The following is an 18,771-nucleotide window of genomic DNA, read 5'->3' as shown; positions in this document are numbered from 1 at the left end:
ACACACACACACACACACACACACACACACACCCACACACACACACACACTTTTTTTTCTTGAGAGCTCTTTCAAGCTCCTTCAAGCAGGTTGTCATTAAGCCACGAGGTTTGACTCCCCCATGCTGCTTCTGAGGTTTCAAATCTCAACTCACTAGGAGAGCTTCATTAGGCTGGGACTTTGTGTGCTGGACAGAGGACAAGTGAGGACGCCGACGGGGCTCAGCTAGAGGAGGAGCGCGCATGTTGCCGKCCACCTTCGTCCCTCGTTGCCTGACGTCTGCTCAGCAGTAATTATAACCATGACAAATTAGGACTGGCTCTCATCTTTACTCGTTTTATTTCCTTCCCTTCCTTCAGCGCGGCTTTTAAACTTTTATTTATAAGACACTGCTTAAAGGCATGAAAGAGAATGAGAAATCCTCCACAGCCTTTCTGTGATTCATAAGAAATAAAAGCTAAATTATTAGAAGTAAAAATCTATAGAACATTTCCATTTGGGATTCTTCTTTTCTTTCTTTTTGGACGCTTTTGARCACTTGAACACTCTACTTACGGTCAAGAAAAGGTTTATGATTATAGGCCGTGAACAATTAGTCTAATAAATTAACAAAGARGAGACACATTTCTAAGATTTTCATTTGTTCTTTAACACTTTTCTAACAGTAAAACCTCAACAAAAATCATCTTGTGTATTTAAGATGGCTCAGAAAGGCACACATGTAATGAAATGACCCAAGACTCCTTCCAGATTAAATAAAACACTTATCTGCCTGAAAGAAGCACACAAACAACACAAAGGTTTCAAAATCATTTCAGATGTTTTTTCACATCTTCAACAAGGCCTTTCTGTGTAATTAAATCATCACCGAGACAATACACAAAAGACAGGTTGTCCTGAAATTACATTTAACAAGGAGAACAGATGTGCACATGTTGCCTCTTTGTATATTAATGAAAAGATTTTCACATGCAATTCCCTCTGCAGAATTAGGCAGAGGTGCTGCAAAATTTACTCACACACTGTTAGAAAAAAGTGTGTCTCAGCAATTTTTCATTTTTGGTTGAAGGTTGATTTTTTTTTCTTTTTTTTTTCTTTTTGCATGAAGTTGTCAATATTCATGATTCACAAAACCACAAACATCAGAGAGGCAACAACAAATGATGCGTTTCCATGAAATACAGCAAGAAAATCAGTTTGTTTGACATGAAAATGAACTCTAAAAAAATATTTAGTATAACCATAAAGTTGCATGATAAAATGTTAACTTATATTGGGCACAAAGTGTAAAAATAAACTGTTGAAAAATGTCACCAACACATGTTTAGCTTAATTTTTGATTGTAAAATATAGTTAAAAACTTTTTTATTCAGCACACAGTTCTTACATTTTGCTCATTTTTGTTAAATATTAAACTTTTATGTTAAATGGTATATGTAAATATTAAACCAATATCTAAATAAAATGTATAAATCTATATGTAAACGTTAAATCTTAATGGAATAAAATGAAGCCATTGCTGTTGGTGCACGGCTCTTGTTATAGCATCATTCGGCTAACGCTGCTAACGCTGCTAACGCTGAAGATGGCATTTAAATTTTTAATTCAAAATTGAAAACAATATGGATGATACCTGTGATCGGGCAGTTTGACGTGCAGCTCAGACACTGGCCACAACGGCAAGTTTGATGTCTTGTAGGGATGCATTAGCAGAGTTAGCAGCGTTGTCAACATTTGCAGGGTTAGTGGTTACTTTTGTCTCAGGATGATGACATCATAACAGAAGCCAAGCACCCACAGCAAAGGCTGCATTCCGTTCTGAAATACCTAGATGTAAACTTCAACATTTAGTCTCAACAGTTAAGATTTAAGTTTTATATTTAGATTAACACGTTTTGATTTGGGATTTTAATAAAATGTTTAACATTTAAATTTAGTATTTCGAAAAAAGCAGCAAATGTACAAACAGTGAGTTAAATAACAATTAAATGTTAGTGGAAAAAAATTTTAACCAGGATTTTAAACTCAGAAAGTGAGCTAAATAATGAAAATGTGAGAGTGACAYTTTTCAGCATTTTATTTTTCACTTGGCGCACTATGCACTTAATAAATCAAGACTTTTAGGTATTTTCTGTGAGGGCAAAAATAATTTGATATCCCTGCATATTTTTTAGTGGCAGAAACTAAAACCTCATGAATTTGTAAGGCGAACTGCAGGAGCAGGACTGAGCGTGCTACTTGCCTTGGTTGCACAGAGAACCCGTGAAGCCAGAGAGGCACTCACAGTGGCCGGTGACGTGATGGCACGGGCCGGTGCTGTGCACACACTGTGGACACGACTGGCTACAGCGGTGGCCGTAGAACCCTGGAGAGCAGACTGCAGGCAGCGGAGCGTGGCGGGAGACGAGAGGGAATCAGTCACCAATGTTGATGGAACAAGAGGTATATAATTATAAGACACAGCATGACAAGAGCGATCAAGGGAGTAGAGCGAGAGAGTGGGGGTGGGGTGGGGGGAGAAAAAATCAACGCTGGAGGAATCAAAGCAGAAAAGACAAGGAGAGGCTGCAAAGGGAGGGTGAGAGCAGAAAAGTCAGTCATTATTGTAATCACCGCCACTTTATCTGCAGCCACAGATGGAATAGTAAGAGGACTGCTAAAGTCTGGAAAGCATCCTAATATGTGYAAAAAAAAATGAAGATCTTACTGAAAAAAAAATGCAAAGATATTTAAAGATGGTGCAAGAGCTACAGATATAATCAATTTTGCAAGAGGCTGCAACAGATAAGACGCTTACGTCCTAAAGTGTTAAATTCCCAGCTCCAGAAGCAGCGATTAGGGGAATAATTATCCTCCAATAACATTAATCTCAGGGGACAATCAGGTATTTCCTAAACAAATTCTTTTTAGTAACTAATAAAACAGTTGCTGTCACGGTTTGACATCCAGGCAATGTGAAAGTTTACACAGAAGGTGTTGATTATATTGCAAACGCAAGGTGAAAAACATATTATCAGCCTCTGGGGAAGCATGTAATCTCTTTAATAAAATTTTACTGGGGGTGAATAAAAAAATGACGTGAACAAAGCTGGGCTTATGAGGTCGTACCTGATGAGTAAATTACCTTCCACACAAAATTAAACATCCACACAAACGTGCCGCGTGTGCGTGTAAGTTCCGTCCTTTCCCCGCCCCAAACTGATGTTTACAGGTTGCGAATTTTGCCCACAATCAGCGAGCTCCTCAGTCGAGAGCGGCTTCAGACGGACCCCTTTCTGGCGCGCCCAGTGAGCGTTGCCCACTGATGAGCCTCGGGCGAGGACCGAGTCTCCCACTGCGAGCTGCTTGTTAAGGACAGTGTGGAAGGATGAAGAGCGCGTGTCTGTGTGTGTGTTTACRCGCGAGTGTATGTCTGAGGGATGCCGCAGGGTTAAAGACACTGTGATTAAGCGATAGCTGTGATGAAGGATTTACACTCGAGCCACTGTGACCGACAGCTGAGTGCCTCTCCTGAGCTGGCTCACCCTTTAACAATTCTTCAAAGATCAAAACAAGGTCAGCGCCATGATGGAGTTTGTTACTGCGCCTCTCTCCGTGTCAGACAGTTATTTCTCCAGGCTTTGGATCAAGAGGGGTTGCACTGAAAAAGAGAAGGGGAGGTGTGTGTGTATGTGTGTGTGTGTGTGTTGGGGGGGTGTCTCACTTCTTTTGCACGTGGTGCCTCTGTATCCAGGTGCGCACACACATGTGCCGTCCTCGGGAGAGCAGGACCCGCCATTCTGACAGGAACAGCTGACTGAACAGTTGGGTCCCCAGAAGCCTTGTGGGCACACATTATCACAGTGGATTCCTGCGGGCGCATTAACAAAACGAATATTCAGTGAATGCAAACGATGAGGGCAAAAAAAAAAAGCTGCGAAGCTGAAACATTCTTAACAGCCATCTGTAAAATTTAAAGAAAAAAAATAAAAGTATGACAGCTTAGCATTCACAATGCTTCACAGATCTATGCAAGGTTATTCATCCAGCATGATTTCAATCTCAAATTAAAAAAAAATCATCATTTTGAAGTTTGTTTCTCCTTTCCAAACGTATTTTATATTTGATCTGACTGGGGCTCCTTGCCAGTGCACTGTGTTGATTAACAGGGTTGGGCCTCCAGAGAGCTCCGGCTTGTCTCTCATTCTCTTTCAGCTAAGTTGGGGTTGTGTACGGAGCTGAAGGGTGGTACTCAGACTGCAAGAGGACAGACTGGAAGTGTCACACTGGTGCAGCTCCAGCCAACAATTGAAAAAAAAAAACCCTGCTGCATTCATTCGGGGTTCTTGTGCACGAATGCATTAGCACATCCATCAGAGAGAGGCACGTTTCCTCTCTCAGCCTTTCAGAAAAGCGAGATGAAAGGAGAAAGTTGCGTGCTACATGCGGCCATGTATCTTCATAATGTTGTAACGCGCTGCATATCACAGCTGCACTCAAGTCTCACGCACCTAAACTCTACAACCTCTCGAGCTTCAGCCATGTTCGCGGCTCATTTGAAATTTCCTTTGAATGAGAGTATCAGAGATAGGTGTAGCCATTAAACCAGCTTTAGCGCAGAAACCTTTGAATTAGACCTGGACTAAACTCGTGGGATTAATGATATACAGTAAMCGCAGCCCACCCTTTAAGGCAGGCGTGGAGGGAGTAACGGCGAGGAAGCGTTCGAGTTGTCGAGGGCAGAGGTGATTTAGACGGGAGCAGAACCGTGGACATCAAAAGGAGGGCGAAACGTACGCGAGTGTGTTTGAGGTTGTGCTGGGCTGGCCAGGAGAAAAAAAAGAAGAAAAAAAAACAGAAACTGCCTTTGCTGTTAGAAAATGAGAGCAGACAGAGCATCAGATTTCTCAGTGTAATGGTGACAAACAGAGGGGCTTTCATTGCCTGGTGAGAAGGAAGAAGAAAGACTGAGGTTGCTTCAAAGAAAGCTTTCTGCTGAGAAGTGCCAAAGGTCCCCACTATCCAATTTGTACAGAGCGAGTACAGCAAACCAAATCTTTCTTTTTCTTTTTAGCTCTTGGTCTCTGCATATAAACACACTGTTACATCACCTGCACTATTACATGGACTGGGATCTCAAGTAAAAGGCGAGATCCTATTTAGCATGGGCTAAGCCCCCACCGCCAAGCGCCTCGTTAGAGAGACCCTTTTTTGTCAGGTTTACAAYGGCTCAGCAACAACCGAGTAAGTCACAAACAGCTTAGGCTCTTGCACGAAATAACTCAATCTGAGCTTCCTGACTCTTTCTGACACCAATAAAACTCACAGCAAGTCCCAAATTTGAATCCAACACCCTCGCGACAAAGTTTGCGGCAGAAAACAGTTCTCGACTTTCTGTAAATAGACGTTTTTGGTTTTTGCCATCCACGACTCGTTCCTGAGACAAATTCCACCAAGTCCTCTTCGTCGAGTGTGTACGTGTTTGTCTGACCCACTGGGCCGCGCACTGCCCCCCAGCCCTGCACCCTGGTGACTCAATTAAGGCTGACAGATGGTCCCGACCTGTGCAGGATTCAGAGCATGAGAGGYCCATCTTGTCGACTCCGTTCTTGCAGCTAATAAAAACCCCACATTGTTTCCCAGAATAAATGCCCTAAGCTCAGGAGGGCTGAATGGAGTGCACCGCTGAGGGCTCGACCTTTTCATCCCGAATCTTTTTCCCTCCCTGACTGCTCTTCTCCACCTAAACTCTGAGATCAGGTCCTCAGTTAGTCGTGTCTGCTATTCAGAATAACACCCGATTTCTCAAAACCACGATCCTCAGCCTTGCTGTGTCTTTCACGCTTTCCCCATCACCAGCTCTTCTTTTGTGAGTGAATCCTTTAAGTGATGAAAAACATCTGAGGAGAATCTGAGCATTTGATAATTAAGGGTCTGGCAGGAGGTTCAGTCAGATTTAACATTAACTTGGACCCAAAAGTCAATATATTATATAATATGTCTATAAATTAAGGAAGCATTATTTTCCAAAAATGTGCTTGATCCTTCAAAAATGTGTCTAATGACTTAGTTATTTTGTAGAACCAATAAATTTATATCAACAGGACTGCATACCAAATCAGCCAAAAACATCTGAATAGAGCTCACTTCTCAATATTTTTCATCTGGCTACGCCGCAGGCTGAGCGGCAAAATAAAGAGAGGATTTAATTCATGAAATGCCAATTGGAGATTCTGTAAACAAACTGTACTGGTGTCACCAACTGGCATCTGGTGTCTTTGATTTTTCAGCTGATGGGGAACAACTAACAAGGTCCAGTTAGTTTCAGATGCAGCTTGATTTGAACCAACCTGTCCATCCAGGGAAGCAACGACACGAGCCGGAAACGGGGTCGCAGCCRTCAGCGTGGCTGCAGTCACAGTGTTCGCGACACTCCAACCCGTAGGTGCCGTCCTGGCGACGACATGTTGAACAATTGAAGCACACACACACAGAAATGTCTCAGCTGGTACATATTCTAATAAGCCTAAAGGTTTGACTTACAGCACAGGACTCGTCACAGCGCTCCCCTCTCCACCCAGMAGAACAAGAGCAGGTGCCATCCACGGGGTCGCATGCAGCGCCGTTGCTGCAGGAGCATGTTTGGTTACAGCCCGAGCCCCACGTGCCACTGGAACAAGGGATGGAGCAGTCCACGCCCTGCCAGCCTCGAGTGGGAGAGAGCAGACATCAGATGGTTCACATTTATTTACAGAAGCTTTGCGGAGGCCCATTACTTTAACTTAAGGCCTAGAATTCCCTAAAGAAATGCAGGGTTAAAATGTTTGTATTGAGGTCACTTAGCCGTCGCAGCTACCTAACCAGAATGACTGTTATAAACATACATCCAGTGATTTGGTTCTGAGAGTTTCATTTAAATCTATCCAGGGTTGACTTCAGCAATAAAAGCATAACTCTTGTTCAATCAGTAGCACTTGGAGTATGTGTTGCAAACAACTCTCAGCTACAGGAATACCAAGTCTTAGCACAATATTTGTTAATTTAACTGAATTATAGGCCTTATACCCTAAAATTAACCTCACAGGTCTGACCCTATCTGACCCTAAAACTAACCTAAACTCAATTCACACCTTGGTCCTAAACCTATTTGCATTCGCGGGGACCAAGCATGCGTCACCACGAAACACGTTCGGTCCCCACTTGGCTGCTTTTTGGTTCCCACGATGTAGCAAATATGTGCCCACACACACACACATGCACATGCAACACAAACAGGCTGCAGTTCATGATAATGAAAATATTAATGTTTCAACTGATACCAACCATGAGAACAAGAAAATAAATTGTCTTTGTTGCTCTTTATGTTACAGTTGTATAATCAGGTGAAAACAACAGTGTGATAAGATTTGTATCATGTAATTACCACCTGAAGGAGAACAACATAATAATTTCAGACAGTAATTTATGTCACATGCAGGTTACAGTGAATCAACAAAACAATAACAATAAGTTTTCAAACCCAAACTTTTTTATTCATAGTCTAGTACAAAATGTTTCAAAGTGGGGGCCGCAACAGGGCACTAGGGGGTCCTCAGAATGTTAGAGGGAAGACAAAAAAAGATGGCAAAAATAAAAAATCATTATCATAAAATCAAAKCATTTTTYCAATTGTCACTTTGAAAGGTAATTCATACGTTTATATTTTGAAATGTTATTTAGGAGAGCTTAAGARAAATTTGATTTATTTTGTTCTGTTCTTTTCGTCAACAATTTGTTGAAAAGTTGGTTTTCAGTGGGACTATAATAAAGTTTTTAAAAGCTGTTCTCTGTTAAACAAAGGTATTATATATGAACATTAACTAAAAGTGAGAGAAAAACGTTCTAAAATGATGTTTCTTTACAGATTTCGCAGCAGTGTTTTTGGGTTTTAAAAGGGGGTCCCCGGCCAGAAGCTAATGCTACTTGGGGGGCCATGGCATTGAAATGTCTGGGAACCCCTGCTCTAGTAAATGCACTGTAAAAAATGAAATGTTGGATTTACTTAACCATGTTATGTTACCTGGTTCCACTTAACTGAGCTGAGTAAATTCAAAGCAATATACCAGTTTTTTAGCCAAAGAACATGAGCAGGTTGCTTTGAATTTACTCAACTCAGTTAAGTGGAACCAGGTAACATAACATGGTTAAGTAAATCCAACATTTCATTTTTAGAGTGTGTTAATGTGTTGATTTTAAATATATTGAGGTCATATAAAATAATGGTTTTTTTATAAATGCTAAAAATTATATTTGACATACTGAATCCCTCATGAACAATTTGGTTTTTTTTTTGGAAACTATTTTAATCTTGTTATAACATTTAAACTTGCTGCTATAAGACATGAAGTCTTTGCCTTTTTTATCTTAAATCTAAAGCAATTTTTTATCTTTATTACTACTTTAAAAGTAAAATGCGTGAATAAAACTTTTCCCTTTGTCACCTCAGTATAAATTCTCAAACAAACAGCTCTGCTCAACATTTGTTTCACCAGCTTCACAGCGTGATTGAACGTTAAATTATTACTTGTGATGTCCAGAGCATCAGAGTGGAAAATTGTATATCTCCACACATTTGTTTAAGGATTTACTTTGTCATCCATCAGTATATGAGATATATATCCACTAAACTAGAAAGGAGCTGTAATGACTGGGGTGGGATTGAAGCTTTATTTGTATTTATTTATAGACTTTTATTTGAAATACTTCAAATCTCTTTAGAAAACCTCATATAAAACATAAAACAGTAAAAAAAATAAGACAAATAAGTAGGGGCAGCAATCACATATTTATGATTCTCCGAAAATTGCCTGACAAAAACTATAAATAGATTATTTCTAATCCTGCCTTTCATGTTTATATGTCCGTGTTCCAAAACAGCTACAGGCTGATAAAAAGCTGATAGGCTGACCCATTTAACCAAAATCAGGTTTGTTACTTTGATCAAGAAAACACATGAAACACATGTGGAGTACATGTTACTGTAGGTCAGGTGAGTAATGAACCTCTCCGATCCATGTTTCTCATTATATAAACTTGTCKGATAGACGTATACCTTCCTTGCAGGTGCAGGAGCCATCGATTGGAGAGCAGGACGCATGGTTGTGGCAGGAACAAGTGGACATGCAGCTCGGCCCAAATACACCCTGAGGGCACATTGTGTCACAGTCCTCCCCCTGAGGAAGAATCAAACCAGGGAGCAACAATGATCAGGAACACATTTATCTGAATAACAGAGCAGAAAAACAGAGGGTTAAATGCACTTTTCCATGGCTTTCTGAATGATTTACTTAGGTCAGTCAGGCTGTTTCTGTAGAAAGAAAGGCAGGAAATGAATTGCGAATTTAAAGTGAAACTGAAGGAAGGGGGAAAAAAGCCCCCCACTTGATCACCTTGAGCAATCATTCCTAGCTTCCAATTATGTACTCTATATATTCTGACAGCACTGATACTTCTCGCAACCCTGCTTCACCACCTCTCTCTGACTTCTCTCTACATCCCTTTGTAGAGAAAGTGTCTTCACTTTTCAGCAGACAGACTGGCAAGACTCCAAGACCCAAGAATTTCCATCCATCCTTCTCAGAGCAAGTAACGAATAAATTCCCCCATTCAGCCTGCCCTGCTTCCACTTCATTATTACAAACATTTCTGTTCTAAATACACTTTGTGTGAGATCAATTACACTCTTTGCTTCTTGAAATTATTGGTGTATCTGTTAACATACAGGTAGCATTAAGCCCATTTGAAGCGTTCCCATCAATAATCGTATGTTTATATATTTAGAAGTTTGTGTTTACATGTAATCATATTATTTGCAGTGTACCTATGGATATACAAGGACTACGAGGGCCACTATCCAGACTTCAAGTTCTGCAGAAACCTGTTAATCCCACATTCATTCAAATCAGATGTGTCAAAGTAGAGAAACATCTAAAATATGCAGGGTCTTGATGCGCCACGACCAGGATTGGGCACCCCTTCCATTAATGAATAGAACTAGCTTTTCTTGAAGGAATGCATGTTGTTACCTTGCAAGCCAAAGTTTTAAACAAAGATGTTGAGCAATCTGTTGACTGGATGACTCTAAGCCACTAGAACACCAAATTTTAGCTCAATATTTGTAAAATTGACAGATTTATCTCAGTCTTTGTCTGTGGCAGGAACCTAGAATCATGTTGACATCCTAGAGATAAATAACACTAGAGTGAGCCCTGCCTTGATATAATAATGTTGATGTACAAAGAAAATATATCATTTATAAGTAATGATGATCTACACATAGTCAATAACTTGGACTTTTTAGCTAGTTGAAAAATTACAACTTCCATTAGTAATAAGGTAATTTATTATTTTCTAACACACAGAGAAACACACACGATCACTTGCTGCCACAATAAGGCAGACAGTAACTACTATCACACTATACAAAGCATGAATAAACTTGTTTTCATTTTGGGAAGTGTGCTTATTCAGTGATGTCTGATTAGTGGATGATTGTGACGCAGTAATTAGTTTTCCTGTTAGTTTAAACAATGTTTGTGCTCAGTGTAGATGTATATCATTGCTGCAGGTCCAACTTTTAATCAGGCTGCTGTAAGGGGAAGCATCAGTGAAAAAGTATGATTACCTCCACTCCATTATCTTTCGGGAGGCCCACCTCTAAATACAGAAGCTTGTGATGAAACTGTAAACAAATGAGACGGATCACCGAGAGTAATCAGAAGTCTTGTCAATTTTTTGTTGCTCTTGTCATTTATGGCAGAAATGTCTGGGAAAAAAAGGCACCATGACCGGCATCGAGTTCTGCACTTGTGGCCAATTAACAGGGATTTTGGACAAATCGACACTCTGTTCTTTTTGGCAGCTACAGGCTGATGACAGTCAACAACACTTGTCTCTAAAGAGGTCAGCAAAGATACTGAGTTTAGCATCAGTTGCACCAAAACTAGAAAATATGTCCTCATTAGAAGAACAGGCTGTCATGATCTGTGTTTATTAAACTGTTTTTTAAAGGTTTATTTTAATGTTTGTTTTTTATTATGTTTAGTTTCTATTTACTTGGTGTTCAGTTTGTTACTTTGCCTCCCTGGCTTTTCAGCTATGCTCAGTTTTTTGTTTTTATTTTAGTCTCAGCTCTTCAGTCCTGCCATGCCCAACTACGCCTGTTTCCCATTCTCATTAGTCTCAGCTATATCCCTTATTAACCCTTTATTAACCCCAGCCTTTTCATTTCCCGTTTTCACTATTCTTCAGTTGAGCATTGTGTGTGTGCTTCATGCCAAAAAAAAAGTTATGATGATAGTTTGTAGACTATTTATAAGAGAAAAAAACTTCTCCGATGTCCACCGGACTTTCTGGTGAACCATGGCAGTTGTTTTGTCTTCTGTATTTTGGATTCCCCTCTGTCTTTCCATCACCTCACATGCTGACTGGTTACAAGTCACATTCAAAAGGCTGTGTCCTTGTTTGTCCTCGAGGTACACGCTGAGACATCAGGCCAAGACAAACCAACACGTTGAATATCCATGATTTGAGATCGTAGCAGTCCCGACACATTTCCGAGCCTTCTACATTACTTTTAACACACAAAACACTACAGAAATATCTTGTAAGGTTATTTTTAGAGCCAATACGATAATCTGAACATTCTTAAGATTGTCGGACGGACAAAATCTGTCCAAAAATCAGTCCAAAAATCGGTCCAAAAATCAGCCTAATTGTCATGTGAACCAGTTTGTTTAAAAAAGCTGGTACTTCCGTATTTTTTTAAACAATTTGTGACACAGATTTCCCAAAATTTTGGTGGATAAAAACCATTTGTTGCACCAGGAATAACTCCTTTTTCATCTACCTTCATCTGACAGAAAACAACTTTAATTTGCTTATTTCCAATGAATTTTGTGTCATTATCAACCGCTGCCATAATATGGGACATCGTGTTTTTGCCTGTGTCTGTGTTCCTTTGTCCGTTGTGTTAACATAATATAAACATAGCACAAAAAGTAAGGAAATTGGTACTTTGTAGATTATTGGCAATAAATCTTATATTGTTAGAAAGTCTGTTCATTTCCCTCTTAAATGGAGCCAGATTTGTAAGGAACAGGCATTTGCGGGATGAGCAGTAGAGCTGAGTATGTGGGTTGTGCACATGAAAGATTTGCTCTATCTTCTCTGCCAAACAGCTTATTTTGGAGTTGCTTTTGACACTTGTTTTGAGCTCCTGGTACCTCCAGGTGCTGTCAATCAGGTAGCCGCTATAATAATTATTGTCAAGCATTGTTACAGCAAAGAAATAATCTTTCTTTACTTTTTGTAAAAAGTATAGAATCAGTGGACAGAATGTGCATGAGCACCAGTGACTCCTGTGACCCTGAAAGGAAGAAGTGTGTAAATATAATGGATTGACAGATTCTTGGCAAATGTTAAGCATTTAAGGTTTAAAACTTTTTTAATTGATTACCTAAAAAAGGCTAATTAAGGAAAAAACTTTTCTATCCACCAAAATTGTCTGAATTCTCTTTTATATGTTGTTCCCATCTTTGTAAAAAAAAGGAATAAAAGCACTTTAGGCAAGACCGAAACCTCTTTTCTGAAAAATGTTTTGATGCAGAGAGCATTTTAATTAACATGGCCGATCCTGTCATTGTTGCAGCAGTGGGGGGTTAGCAACAGCAAAAAAAGAAAAGAATCTGGTGCAGCCAAACTTTGAGAAAAGGTCGTAAATAAACTGAACGAACAGGAGGATGAAATGTGTTGGCGTATCGGCAGCACCTACTGTACTACTCATGAGAACAGAAATAAGTCTCAGTGTATATAAGGGTGAACTCTCTGCTTAAAGGACACAAAGCGCTCCTTGTCCGTCCTCTGCAACCTGCTGTCATTAGAATGTCTCTGCTTTAAAAGCTGAGTGCAGCCCACTTCCTCTGGTCTGGTCCCTCCCTCAGCTGGAGATCACAGCCACTGTACAACCCCCACCTTCAAACCCCCACCATGAGTGACAGGTGACACAATGATTTAGAGTCCCAATTAGAGGCCCAGAGGAGTCCTGAGTGGATCTGGCTTTGCTCACCAGAGTGCTGGGGGACCGCTGGCTGCTCACTGCTCTCATTATCATTTTGAACTCAGCTTAAACAGGAGGCAGGAGGAGACGTGCCAGCGGACGCCGGGGGCAGAACACACATCTTATAACATCTCCCCTCCCCCATGCACCACATAAAAGCACCCGTCTGCGGATGAAATTTTTATCAATCGGTTGCGATAACCTTTGTTCTGCTGAAAATGACAGCTTCAAGACTGCTAACAATAGCGGTTCAGTTGCAGCTGCTAAAGCGTGAAGTTTTGACCAGGAGGAGAGAGGAGGGGGGGGGGGGGGGGGACTCAGTCTGTCTTCAGAGCACAGGCAATTTACTGGTGAGTGGACTCATGGATAAAATGTTACACAGCCACAAATGACCACATGGGTCCTTTTTCTTTTCTTTTTTCTTTTTTATTTTTTTTTTTGCTGCCTTGAATTCCACGTGGTTTCGCCCTCATGGTCGCAGGGAGCCAGCGATCGGCCCGTCCTTTAGAGTGAAAAGGCAGCTCTCTCGTTAGTCATCTGTTTCATATTCCATCAGAGCAGGGAAGGGAAAGAAGTCTGGGAATCATTATTAATACACGGGGCTGTCACCCTGTTACACACACAACGCCGCCGTCAGAGGCAGCAGGCAGACCTGAGCTCCTCTGAGGAAGCCAGGTTGTCCTTGRCTACCAAACTAAATCCAAACTTATTTGTGTCTTAATGTAATTGGGGTGTTTTTATTTTTTCTTTCCTCCCAGTAAGCCACTAGCGGACACAACATTGATTAGGCTTTTACCCATTGAGACTAAATGCAAATGGTACCACTAATTACCAATCAGTTTCACTCCTTAGCAGTGTACCCAACGCCCGGATGAGTGAGCGCATTTTAAATTTCCTGCAGCACTACAGAAAAGGAACCCTTTGAACYGTTTGATGAGGCTGAGAAATCGCCSAGAGATGAAAATGTGATTTGTTATCGCCGARCAGACCATTTCTGATGCATTTGTATTTCGCACGCACCGCACTGTCAACAGCACACGTGGACCCCCGTGCGTAGTAACATACAGGGTCCACGTGCTGCAAGACTGCCTGGAACAATGCCTGAACAGGTAACATGTAACCACTTTGTCCCAGTCAAAAAAAAAAAAGAAAGAAAAAAATAGGAAGAGCATGTCCAATTACTAGAAGTAAATCAAGCGTGCAGGTGCTCAGTCTGTTCCAACACTTGGCTTGGTTTGCCCCCCCCGATGGGACTCCAGAACAAAGATGCAGCAGGGAGGCTTACAAGTGCTCCCCGGAGGAAGTGACTTCACTCGCCGTCATAGTCTCAACACCATCATCATCATCAGCCACTTTTTAAACAGCTCCACTTGATAAGCTCCACGCGATATGCAAGTGACACAAAACAGGCAGCAGCCACACCGCTTTAAGCTCCTAACAATATGCTGGAGTTGTTCGCACAGCAGCAGCTTTGTTAAGAAAAAATAAATAAAAGAAAAAAAAATACCCGAAACTCCTTCCTCTTTCTCCAMACACAAACACAAATTCTCCATATGAGCGGTGTCTGTTCCCATCTGACCGCCTCCTTTTCTATCCAGCTTCTGCCCTCTAGGTCTGTTTAATGGATCTGGCAGCCCTTCCCAGCAGCCGCCAAAGCGAACAGGTGGAGCAAATTAAGACACAGTCTGCAGCTCCGCTCAGCTCAATTCACCACAGCGGCCCCGCTGTAAGACACAGGCAATTTCCACTGAAATCTAACATTGGCAGACTTGTAATCTCTGTCTCTGTAGCTCTGGAACTTCCGATTGCGAGACAAGAAATACAGCGGCGAAGCTGATTGAAGTTACCCGACTAAACTTGACAGTTGTAAAAGGGGACAATGGCTACACAAAAAAAATAAATAAAATAAAAAAACTGAAGCAGGGAAGGTTTTCCCCCCATTTTTTTAATCCCTCACTCTCTTGGTAAAAGAATGTAGATTAAAGTTTGCTCCGTACCTTGGCTGAACAAAAATTCAATATTTGTGAAATAGCTCGACTGATTATCTGCRCAGGGTTGCAACAGGGAACGTCAAGTGGTGCAAAGGAACACATTAATATTAAGAAGAAGAAAAAAACTCAGTATGTGTTTTACTTTGTGTGCATTAAAAAATCTTAAAGACAACTGGGATACTGTCCAAAAAAAGAGAGAGAAAAAAATTCTAACAAGCACCTAGAGATTAAATCCAACCTGCAACCTTTCAAACTAAATGTATATAGTTAAAGGGTGAAATACCTCTCATTAAAACAACCAAGGCACAAGGCTGATTGATTTAAATACTGTAGATTTGAATTGCATATGTACATTGAATTTAGGTTTGTTTAATGTTTTTTTGTTGATTGCTTATAAATCTAAATTTTTTGAAAAGCAAAAAATCCAAAACACAATTATAATGATTTTTTTTCAGGGTCCATCATTTGTTTTATTTCAAAGTAACCTTTAAGGATTGACTCATACCAATGAATTATATTTAGTGGATTAATTTTAACTAATAATATTTTTTTCAGGTTTTTAAAATACAATTCTTCAATTTTTCATTCATTCAACAAGACACAACAAAGTACTTGGTTGATAAAGTTGTTTTCTTTCTTTCTTTCTTTTTTGTTACTGAAATGTCCAACAATATAGTGTGAATAAAAACAAATCAGACAAAACCTTAAAAAAATAATCACTTCAACAAAAAGAAGCTGAAAATCCAACAACATAACTGCTTTATCAGACTAAAGTTGCAAAACAAGATGTTTTTTGACAGGGTTTGTAGATTATTTTACTTGAAAACAGCTATTTTTTGAGTAAACTAATTTTTTTCTACAAATAGCATAAAAGGTAACTTTAATTAAAAAGCATAGAATGTCTAATGCCTGCAACCTTGTGGGCCAAAGTTTTAAACAAATATCCTGTGCCACACTATAGCCTGGTAAAAACCAGACCCTTGTCCTTCACTTTGCTTCGTACGAGGGTCTGGACTCTCGACTAGAGAAGCGATTCTTGCTGGAGGTGTGGCCTCTGCAGAAGTTTAAAATGATTGGATCGGCTGGCCACAATGTACGTATGTGTGCCAGCTCCACTGTGAAGGAGGCTAAGCTAGGAAGCTAACCAGAAATTGTATGCGCTGTAAACAACCCTACTGAAAGTAAAAAAGTACCGAGTCGAACGAAACGACTGTAAATGAGAGCTGCTGCTTTGTCAGACAAATTTTATTTAATTTGGAAACCTTATCAACACAGACTGGCTTCATTCACTTCCTCCACTGCCGTATGCTAAACTAACTAGCAGACACTGCGCAGAAAATCGATGTCGTTCAAAACCGCCTTGTGTTTGCTGATTGGCCTGAATGAAAATTCTCCTGAAGAAATCTTTGTCTATGGGAGAAATCACAGATGGAGCAGTGAAAGGAAACTAGAATTGAGTGGAACTGTGTAGGAAGGCAAGGGCCAGGCTAGTGCCATTATGGTGTAAAATAAGAAAGTGCATTTACGATACTTAAGTAATTTYTTGTGGATCTGCCATTTTTTTAAACATAACTTTTACATTTATTTTGTTACATTCAAAACATAAAAATGACAATTGACGTATGATCGGAACTCAGTATAAAATGAGTTGTTTGTGCACCCAAGAAACAGATTGTTGGATTTATTTTACTAAGTTATGTCAACAATTTCCACTTAATTGAGTTGAGTAAGTGTAAAGCATGTCCTGACGCATCTCAGTAATACAGGTAGAAAAAGTCAAAAAGAAAAAAGTAATAAGTAGGTCCTCTGGATGGGTTCTTCTTTAGTGAAACGTTTCATCTCTCCCCCAAGAGACTTCTTCAGTCTGATGAGTTTCAGGTGAACTCAGCCTTATAAGCACTGCCTCCACATGGACAAACAGGTTAGTCGCATGCAAAAGAGGGCMATTGCCTAACAAYAGRCTTGATTAGTTCTAWTGTTCATAGAGGGTCATGTGCCCCATCACCTGACTTATTGGTTTGGATGGTTYGGCTGTGGTTGTTTGGTGTTTTTTGTTATRTGTATGTAGTGAGTGCAAGCGGGGTTCAACGTCCCCTGTTGTGTGTCGTATGTAAAGTGTAAAGCATCTTTCACAATTTCTTTCAGTGTTAATRTGRAAGTTGCTTTACATTTACTCAATTCAGTTAGTTTAGTGGAAATTGTTGACAATTTTGTTAAGTAAATCCAACAATCTGTTTTTCGAGTGTGCACTCTAAAAATGAAATGTTGAATTTACTTAACCATGTTGTGTCAACTGGTTTCACTAAACTGACTTGAATAAATGTAAAGCAAAATGTCTGTGATGATTCCGTGAGGTTATGGGTATCTGTGTAAAACAGTGTTTTGAGTTGGTTTGTGGCACTGCAGGCATCTTACCAAGGTCACTATTAAAACAGACACAGATCCGAATGGTAAAAGGTCAYAAAGAAAATAAAGCCAACAATTATTTTAAGACTACTCTAAAAGATTGCCAACATTTGGCAACTGATCGGAGTGCAACAAAACAGCAGTTAGGTGTAGCCRGTGCTCACCATGAAGCCAGCAGCGCAGGTACAGACACCTGTGACAGGATGACAGTCGGCGCCGTTGGTGCAGCTGCAGAACAGACTGCATCCGTCGCCGTAGTACCCAGGCGTACAGGTCTCATTACAGTAAAGCCCCGTCCATCCCGCAGAGCAAGTGCATTCACCAGAAAGAGGATGGCAGCTACAACATAATGAGAAACAAACACGGGACAACACAGTCAGAGAAGGAAAGAGGCGACGATTCAGCTCTGAAACCATCAACACTTCATTTTTTCGAGCAGGATCCTGAGTGTGAAGCGCGCGCCGCCGGCGGTTCATCCATTCATGTGTCTACGTGCGTGCTTCAGACAGATGAGGTGTCCCTTTTCTCCTTCATTCTGTAATGACTTCTATGGCCGAGGCCCAACTCCTGCCGGAATCAGAGCATTAACACGGCATTAACTATGAATGCTGCTGAGAAATTATGAATGAAGCAAAGGTCGCGATTAAAAGCTAACTGGATGACATGGCTGTGGTGTGTCCAGACTCCTGAATGAGAGCGAGCTACAGTAAGTTGAGACAAAACTGAGTCAGAGACAGTCTTTATTTGAAAAGAAAGTGCAGGACGGGGTGGGTCTGGGCTTCAGGACTGGGGTCTGTGTGGATGTCTCACTTACCTGACGGTGTTGGAGGTATTACAGGGGCAGAACTTGTCACAGATGAGACCGTACAAGCCCGGAGGACAGAATCTTTCTTGACAATTGGGGCCTTTAAAACCTGTTTCACACAGACAAGCTCCATTGATGTGGTGACACTTGGCACCATTCTGGCACTCGCACTTTTGGTTACACTGCGTGCCGTAGGTGCCCACTGGACAGTCCTCTTGACACCTGGAGGGAGATTACATGTATCCATGTGCTTTAAATCGCTGCTCTGAAACTATTGTTGGGGAAAAAATGACATGGTGCAGAAAGTCACACTTAAAATGTTTTGCGAGGCCTGAAAGTAAAGATGAGACATTGGCTGTGTCCAAATTCAAGGCTGTGTCCTTCGAAGGACCTGGCCTACCCAGTCTAGGTGGGCTGAGTCTTTGGTCGACCAAGAAGACTGGAAAAGAGTGGCTGTAAATTTGGACACAAATTTATTCCCGCCTTTACACCAA

At 40.7% G+C, this 18,771-nt stretch overlaps 1 protein-coding gene across 1 annotated transcript in view; it reads right to left on the bottom strand.

Moving 5' to 3' along the window:
• The window catches only part of megf11 (multiple EGF-like-domains 11), a gene marked incomplete in the record, with an annotated part of 85,176 nt that overhangs the window by 15,939 nt on the left and 50,466 nt on the right, over positions 1-18,771 (bottom strand). Inside the window, 7 exon segments of the mRNA XM_014013685.1 lie at positions 2,243-2,377; positions 3,704-3,850; positions 6,330-6,432; positions 6,523-6,686; positions 9,071-9,191; positions 17,637-17,811; positions 18,287-18,499. Coding sequence (XP_013869139.1) covers positions 2,243-2,377; positions 3,704-3,850; positions 6,330-6,432; positions 6,523-6,686; positions 9,071-9,191; positions 17,637-17,811; positions 18,287-18,499 — 1,058 coding nt within the window.

Source organism: Austrofundulus limnaeus, unplaced genomic scaffold, assembly GCF_001266775.1.
Source record: "Austrofundulus limnaeus strain Quisiro unplaced genomic scaffold, Austrofundulus_limnaeus-1.0 Scaffold104, whole genome shotgun sequence".
Taxonomy (NCBI): domain Eukaryota; kingdom Metazoa; phylum Chordata; class Actinopteri; order Cyprinodontiformes; family Rivulidae; genus Austrofundulus; species Austrofundulus limnaeus.
Note: the sequence above shows the minus strand (reverse complement) of the source record. Positions and strands in the feature narration are given on the sequence as shown.